This window comes from Orycteropus afer, unplaced genomic scaffold (assembly GCF_000298275.1).
Source record: "Orycteropus afer afer isolate SDZICR_OR568_19922 unplaced genomic scaffold, OryAfe1.0 scaffold00323, whole genome shotgun sequence".
In the NCBI taxonomy this organism is placed as follows: domain Eukaryota; kingdom Metazoa; phylum Chordata; class Mammalia; order Tubulidentata; family Orycteropodidae; genus Orycteropus; species Orycteropus afer.
In genome coordinates this window covers 3,586,154-3,594,846 of record NW_006921910.1, presented here as the reverse complement: position 1 = coordinate 3,594,846, position 8,693 = coordinate 3,586,154, and the positions used below count along the sequence as shown (strand labels likewise).

The window sequence follows — 8,693 nt, the reverse complement described above, 5'->3', positions numbered from 1 at the left end:
AGACAAAGTATATGTGAACTGCTGTATGAAAAGTGAATTTACTCTGTAAATCTTCACCCAAATCCTAATTAAAAAAAAAAAAAGCTTGCAGGCAGCCATCTAGATGCAACAGTCGGTCTCTCCTCGTCCAGAGCAAAGAATGAAGAAAAACCAAAGATTCATGGAAATAGTTAGTCCTCATGACTGATACACCATGCGATCTGCAGCTTTTATGACTATGAGACCAGAAGAACTAGGTGGTGGCCGGCTACCACTGTCAACCACTCGGAGGGGGATCTACGTAGGAGATCCTGGATAGAGAGGGAAAACAATGTGGAACAAAATTCAAAATCATTTGGAGAAAAAAAAGGAGACCAGGTTTGCTGGTCTGATAGAGCCTGGTGGAACCACTGAGACTATGGCTCCTAGCTGCCCTTCAAATCTGGAATTGAACCTGTGGCTTCCAGCTAAACAAAAGACAGGCACATGAGTTGAACATTTACCTGAAGTAGATACACTCCTTGGAGAGAAAATCATGGGAGAAAGAAGGGCTGTTTATGCACAGGGAGACAGTTCAGGGAGCAGGAGTGCATTCCAGGATGGACACAGGGAAGAGGTAACTATGGGGAGGAAGTGGGAGGGGATCTGTTGCATTGGGGTAAATTATAGTCAATGTCATGAGATAAAGTGTATGTGAACTGCTATATGGAAAGTGAATTTGTTCTATAAACTTTCACCCAAATCACAATTAAAAAAAAAAAACACCAAACTAGCATTAGAAATGGATCGTTCTTAACTTGATAATAGGCATCTCCATTTTTAAATAGGAAAATGTTAGCATTCCATTTAGCATCAGAAACAAAGTAAGAATGCTGTTACCTGGTCAAAATACTGGCCAGCCTACAGTGATAACATAAGGATTAGAAAAGAAGGAATATTTGTAAGGATTTCAGATCATAGATTGTCTTTTGAGTTGTCTATTTAGAGGACTCTGTGGATAATATACCCAAGAGACTTGAAAGCAGAGACTCAAACAGATACTTTTATACATCACTGTTCACTGGAGTACTATTCACAATAGCCAAAAGGTAGAAACAGCCTAAATGCTCATCAGTGGATGAATGGATAAACAAACTGGTGTATACATAAGATGGACTACTATTCAGTAAGAGAAATGGAGTCTATATGCTACCATGTAGATGGAGCTTGAAAACATGTTGAGTTAATAAACCAGTCATAAAAGGACATATACTATATAACTTCATTTATATAAAAAAACAAGGACTGGCAAATGTGTAGAGATCAAAGTTTATTAGTGATTACCAGGGGCAGGAGGGGAAGGGAAGCAGAAAGTTACTGCTTATGGAACACCAAGTTTCAGTTTACAATTATGGAAAAAGTGCATCGTATAAGGGTAGAGTTGCACATCTGATTAATGTAATTGCTGTCAGTAGGTTGTGCACCTGTAAAAAGATGACAAAAGTTGTGTGGTATATTCACAATTACAAAAAAAAAAAAAAAGCTGCTGTGGTTGCTTATGTACAGCCAAACACCTCATGGAATTTGATTCCTTGGTTTGGAGATTTCGCTTCATGGTTTCATGGTACATCCCAGGTAACTGGCGTAATATATATTTAGTGCTTCTATTTTACCTCCCAGTTCGTTGCATATTGTCTGGGATCTCAAAAATTTGCAAGCAACTGTTCAAGGTATGTAATTGGTTTCTATTCACCTGGAGCAACAGAAGGAGGAGAGTCAGGAAGAGGAGAAGGAAATGGAGTATGTGACTTATTGCCTCCATGAACAGTGGCCTGCTCTGCCATGAGACCAGAACTGGATGGTGCCTAGCTGCAATTACTGAACATTTTTTTCAAAGACCCTATAGCCGAGCCTGATCAAAAGGGGGAAATGTAGAACAGAATTTCAAATTTTCATGGACTCTAAGATTTTCTAGAGCTATAGAGACTGAATGAACCCTTGAAACTATTGCCCTAACATCATCTTCAGACCTTAAACCAAAAATATCTCCTGAAGTCTTCTTAAACCCCAGCAGTCAATAGCTTAGTTTAACTGGTAAAGTATGTCTGTTTTGAGCATTGTGTACTTTTAAGATCTACCTGTATGGGATCAGATTGACAGCAGCAACTAGGAAGATTAGATAGGAGCCTTATGGAGCAGTGAGTTTGTTAATTAGGGAGGAACAACTCAGGAAAAAAAGGGTGAGATGGTTTACACAATTTGAAGAAGGTGATCAGTGTCACTGAGTTGTACATGTAGAAGTTGTTCAGTTGGTGTATGTTTTGCTGTGTATATTCTCAACAACAATAAAAAATTATATTAAAAAATAATTATTAAGGATTAAAAGAGGAAAAAAAGACTCTACAGATAAATTATTAGAATTAACAAGAATAATAAGGTTGCAGATATAAAAATAGTATACAGAAATCCATTTCATTCCTGAAATCAGCCATTAAAAGAAAAAATAATTTTTAAAAAGGTACAATTTTGTAACGATATCAGTATATAGTAGCAATAATGTATATGTAAGGCCCCTGGCAGCCACTGCTCAGAAGGAAGGTTGGGCAATCCTACTTCCGTACTGATACTTCCTCGGAAACCCAAGGGGGGGGTCGCTAAGAGTGGGGCACATAACAACAACAACAACAAGGCCCCTGGGGACGGCCTCAGGGCCTCAGACAGTCAGCTGCCACACCCTCAGCTGGAGGTTCAAACCCACCGGCCGCTCCTGCCAGGTAGCCAGGCAGTCTCTTTTGGGAAGCTCTGGTAGCATAGCGGCTAGGGCATTTGACTGCTAACCAGAAGGCTGGTGGTTCAAATCCACCAGCCACTCCTCAGAAGGAAGATGGAGCAATCTACTTCCGTAGTGATACTACCTCGGAAACCCAAGGAGGGATCTCTATGAGTCGGGTCTGACTTAACAGCACATAACAACAACAACGATGTATGTAATCTAGACATAAATAACAAAAGATGTACAAGTTTTTTATGAAAAACATCAGCGATAGTGGAGTCAGCAAAGGCTAGTTTTAAATCCTCTCTTTGCTTCTAACTCCATGACCCTGTAGCCAACCCTTCTATGCCCTACGCTTCTTATTTTCAAAAGAGATAACAATATCTCTTTTGTGGGGAAGGTATTACAATTACCTGTGGTTGATATTTGTCAGGCCCTTAACACATCACTAAGTACTTAATCATTGCTCTTCATACCCAGGAGTCTGTTGTGATGTTGGTTGTACTGATCTCAAGAAAAATTTAAATTATGTTCCTTGTACAGTTTAAGAGCAGAAAATGAGCGGTATATTTTATATTTCTGTAAAAATGATTACCTGTTTTGTTTTGGTACTTCTATGATTAGCGTCTACCCAAAACTTCCCTCAGTGAGGGAATACTTCATTTCTCAGGAATGGTATACATCAGTGGAACAGAGCTACAGAGGACACGTAAGGTTAAACCAGTTTGACAGTATAACCTTAATCTGAATTTGTAGTATCCTAAATTACATGCCATTGCTTTGGTTGTAAGATCTCTGAGTTAACTGTTTGCTCCTGTCTTAAACAAGAACAAGTAACAAGGAGTCTCTGAAAGAAGCACACTTAAAATACAAAACTATTTTATAACTTTTAAAACTGTAACTTTTTCTATTTCTTTGTAGTATTTTTTTAAGTAAATGTGCAATCATATTAAACATTACTAGCATAGTGCCTAAGGCACTTGACACTAACCAGGAGGCTGGTGGTTCAAACCCACCAGCCACTTCTCAGAAGGAAAGTTGGACAATCTACTTCTGTAGCGATACCACCTTGGAAACCCAAGGAGGGGTCACTATGAGTTGGAGTCAGGTCAGACTCGACACCACATAACAACAGCAACAATAATCATCTACAATGAAAGAAACTTTTTTTTTTTTTTCCCTAGAGAGGACAAGGAGCTCTGGTAGCATAGTGGCTAAAGCACTTGACTGCTAACCAGACGGCTGGCGGTTCAAACCCACCAGCCACTCCTCGGAAGGAAGGTTGGGCAATCCTACTTCCGTAGTGATACTGCCTCGGAAACCCAAGGAGGGGTCGCTATGAGTTGGGGCTGACTCGATGGCACATAACAACAACAACAACAAGAGAGGACAAGCAACTTGCCCATGGTCATACAACAAATCAGTGGCACTAGAACTGGGTCTCAGGAGTCCCTCAACCCACTTGGGCAGGATGTTAGATGAACCAATTGCATTTGGCTGGTCCATGTGCTGCCTGCCCACCCCCACTAGCCTCCCCAGGTCACACCTGCCTAAGCCTCAGCCCTATTTTTTTTTTCCTCCAGAGCGTCTGGCTCCTCTCCATCTAGAAGCAGAGGGAAAACACGCCATGGGAAATAGTGGCAGGTGTGGGGCAGCTTTGCCTCTGTCTGTGGGTTTTTCTTCCTTTTACCTCTCGTGCTTCTCGTGAGAGGGGCTAGAGGTGAAGAAACAGGTGTTCTTGTGGAGCAAGAAGGAGCCACACTTCTGCAAAGTCATGAAGCTGGGAGGTTGGGGGGAGGGCTGGACACAGAGAGTGCTATGACCTGAGGGCCTCTGCGCAGTGGTGGCATACATGGCTGTGTGTCAGTCATCCAAGGTTCAAATCGCCCCTTTTATTTAACTGGCTGGATGAATGTGGCCTTAAATTCCCTCAGTAGATACCCCCAACAAGATGGGGCCAGTGAGCACATGGCCTGGCAGGGTTCAAGGAGATCAGGCATGGGGGGCTTCCCACAAACATGAGAAACACTGCTTTTTATTGTGATAAAAATAAATACTACAAAACATTTGCCATTTCAGTGTTCTTTACAGGTACAATTCAGTGACATTAATTATGTTCATCATGTTGTACAACTATCACCACTATCCTTTCCCAGAAATTTCCATCACCCTTAACAGAAGCTCAGTGTCCCCTTGACAAGGAGTCCTCCTTTCCCCCTCCCTCCCACTCTCTGGTGGTAGTGGTGGTTGTCGAGTAGGACCAACTCATAGCGACCCCTCCTTGGGTTTCCGAGGCGATACCACTATGGAAGTAGATTGCCCAGCCTTCCTTCTCAGGAGTGGCTGATGGGTTTGAACCACCAGCCTTCTGGCTAGCAGTCAAGTGCCTCAGGCACTACGCTACCAGAGCACTAATAAACTTTGGTCTCTATCCATTTGCTTTTCCTAGATATTTCATGTAAGTGGATTCATACAATGTTTGTCCTTTTGTGATTGACTTACTTCATTCAGCATGGTATTTTTGAAGTTGATCCATGCTGCAGCCTGTATCAAGCCTTCATTCTTCTTTTTGGCTGAGAAATATTCCTTTGAGTGTATATAACATATTTTGTTTACCCATTAATCTGATGAAGGACATTAAGGTGGTTTCTGGTAAGGTTATTTCTGTTGTGAATAGTGCTGCAGTGAACATTGGTGTTCAAGTATCTGTTTTTTTCCTGCTTTCAGTTCTGAGTGTATACTTAGGAGTGGAATTGCTTGGTCATTTGATGATTTGGTGTTCAGCTTTTTGAAGATCTGCCAAACTATTTTACATTCCCACCAGCTGTGCCTGAGAGTTTGTTTCTCCACATCCTTGTCAATGCTTGTTATTTTCTTTTCTTCTACACAGCCATCCTGGCGAGAGTGAACTGGTAGCTCCTTGTGGTTTTGATTTGCTTGTCACCAGTGCCTAAGGATGTTGAGCATTTGTGTCATGTACTTGTTAGCTGTTTGCATATCTTCTTTGAAGAAAATGTCTTTTGAAGTCATTTCTCTATTTTTAAATTGGATTGTTTGTCTTCTTGTAGTTGAACTGTAGAAGTTCTTTATATATCCTGCGTATTATCCTCTTGCCCAGTATGTGGTGTCCGAAAATTATCGCCATTCCTGAGGGTTTTTTCTTCACTTTGTTGATAAAATCCTTTGATGAACAAAATTTTTAGTTTTTTCAAGTCCATTTTATCTGTATTATCTTTTTCTTCTTTTTGGTTACAATCTCAGTTTATTTATTTTTATTGTGCTTTGGGTGCAAATTTACAGAGCAGAATTTGTTTTATATGCAACAGTTCATGTATATTTGGGTTTCTCTATGTTATCTTTTGTTCCTTATGCTTTTGGTGTCATATCTGAGAATCTATTGTCAAATACTAAATGCTGAAGCATTAGTCCTATGTTTTCTTCTAAGCATTTTAGTTCTTAGATTTAGTTCTTATGTTTAGGATATTGATCCATTTTGAGTTAAGTTTTATATATGGTGTTAGATTGGGTCCAGCTTCGTTCTTTTGCATGTAGAAATCCAGTGTCACAGTACCATTTATGAAAGAGACTGTTTTTCCCCATTGGATGGACTTAGTACCCTTACCAAAAATCAGCTGACTATAGATATATGCTTTCTGGACTCTCAGTTCTTTTCCATTGATCTGTCATGACTCCAATATCAAACTTTATATCAGCTTTTATAGTATGTTTTGAAATCAGAGGCTGTTCTTTAAAATAATTATTAATTATTTTCAAATATATATATATATTTTTTTTTTCAATATATATAGTTAATCTAGAAGGTGGTTATTGTGAGGGCTTTAAAGTATGCATCTTTTATTCTTTATTCCTTTCTTTCTGCCTTTCCCCTCATAAAAAAATTTTTTTTTTTTTTTCTTTTTGTCTTTTTAGCTGCACGTTATGAAGAGGGAGAATCAGAAGCAGAGAGCATTACTTCTTTTATGGATGTTTCAAATCCTTTTTATCAGCTTTATGACACGGTTAGGAGCTGTCGGAATAACCAGGGGCAGCTAATAGCGGAACCTTTTTTCCATTTGCCTTCAAAGAAAAAATACCCTGATTATTATCAGCAAATTAAAATGCCCATATCCCTACAACAGATCAGGTAAGATATCTTCTACACTACTCACTGTAAATCCACTTCCCTATGGCTGAATGTATATATAGGTATTCCTTCCTAAGATGGATACAGATATTGGAGGTAAAAATGTTTTTTACATAGCGAGGATATATGTGAATATAATTCCTATATGAAAAGTAAGAAATAAATTTGGTTTAATAAAAATAATATTTTTTGTACTACAGTAGAGTCAAGAGGCAAGTAAACAAAAGACACCTTCAGCTAGGCATTAATGTGTCAGATTATGGACTGTAAAAAGTAAAGCAGCTCAGAATTTAACTGTTTATTTGTCTAATAACTGAGCAAAGTACAAAGATCTATCTGCCATTACTATTCATTGATATTTTAATTACAACTGATTATCTGAAGATAAACTGTGTATCTATAGGAAAACCCCCAGAATAAGCATAGTCAGCTCTTAGAGAATTATTAGCTGAAACCATACCTGAAAGATCATTCATCTTGGCTTTCTTTCTCAGCTTAGAAAATGGTAGCGTGATTGTTAAGAATTCAGCCAGGAAGAATTCATAAATCACTACAGTGTCATTAAAAATAGTAGGAAATCAGTAATTAAAGTATGATATTTTATAGCTCCCAAATTGTGGGTTAGATTTTGCTGTGTACCTGTATAGAACCAAGAAGCAGGTAAAAATATCTTAACTGGGCATGATCAGAGTAGGCTGGTATTTACATGACATCTGCATGGCAGATAACTAACTTTCCATAGATAAGAATTAAAATCCTTGTACTTGCTGGATTCCCAGAAATAAGTTTGGCTAACAATGTGTGTTTCACAGTTTTGCCTTTGTAACTTATGCTTGCATCATTTATTGTGCTTTTATGAGGACAACTACAAAACAAAAAAAGGGGAAAAATAGTGTAGTTATAAAACCTCTAAATGGTGAGGAAGTCGAGATAATTGCAGGATAGAATGGACTGTTCTAAACTCAGGGAGAAAACTATAAATCACAGGGTAATCTCAAAAATTATAAACCTTCACATCACAATAAAAAAAAAAGAGGACATGTACAAATATTTAACAAATGCTAAAATGACAGCAATGAAGGAAATGATACCATGATTCATTTTAAAAAATGAGCTTGGCACAGAAAATTATATGGAAAAAAGAAATCAGCAACACCATGAAAAAACACATAACTAAATGACAGCAACAAATTCATACTTGTTAATAATAATAAAATAATAAATAATTACACTGAATGTAAATGGATTTCACGCACCACTCAAGAGATGGATCGTTGCAGTCTGGATATTAAAACATAACCTATCAATATGCTGCCTATAAGAGACACACCTTAGAGACAAAGACAAAAATAGACTAAAAATCAAAGATCAGAAAAAGATGTATCAAGCAAATAGCAACCATAAAAGAGCAGGGGTGGCAATATTAATTTCTGATAAAACTGACTTTTAAGACAAAAACCACCATAAGAGACAAGGAACGACATTATCTAATGATTAAAGGATCAATTGAACAAGAGGACATAACCATAATAAATATCTATGGACCCAATGAAAGAGCCCCAAAATACATAAATCAGACTTTAACAGAATTGAAAAGACAAATAGATGACTGCACAGTCAGAGTTGTTGTTGTTATATGCCGTCGAGTCGGCCCCAACTCATAGTGACCCCTCCTTGGGTTTCCGAGGCAGCATCACTACGGAAGTAGGATTGCCCAACCTTCCTTCCGAGGAGTGTCTGGTGGGTTTGAACCGCCAGCCTTCTGGTTAGCAGTCAAGTGCCTTAGGCACTATGCTACCAGGGTTGTTGTTGTTTTGT

The 8,693-nt window shown here is 38.6% G+C and overlaps 1 protein-coding gene across 1 annotated transcript in view; it reads left to right on the top strand.

The window, feature by feature from the left end:
• The window catches only part of PBRM1 (polybromo 1), a 148,966-nt gene that overhangs the window by 37,173 nt on the left and 103,100 nt on the right, over nucleotides 1-8,693 (top strand). The window contains exon 11 of the mRNA XM_007952061.1: nucleotides 6,662-6,875. Coding sequence (XP_007950252.1) covers nucleotides 6,662-6,875 — 214 coding nt within the window. The remainder of the gene's footprint in view (nucleotides 1-6,661; nucleotides 6,876-8,693) is intronic.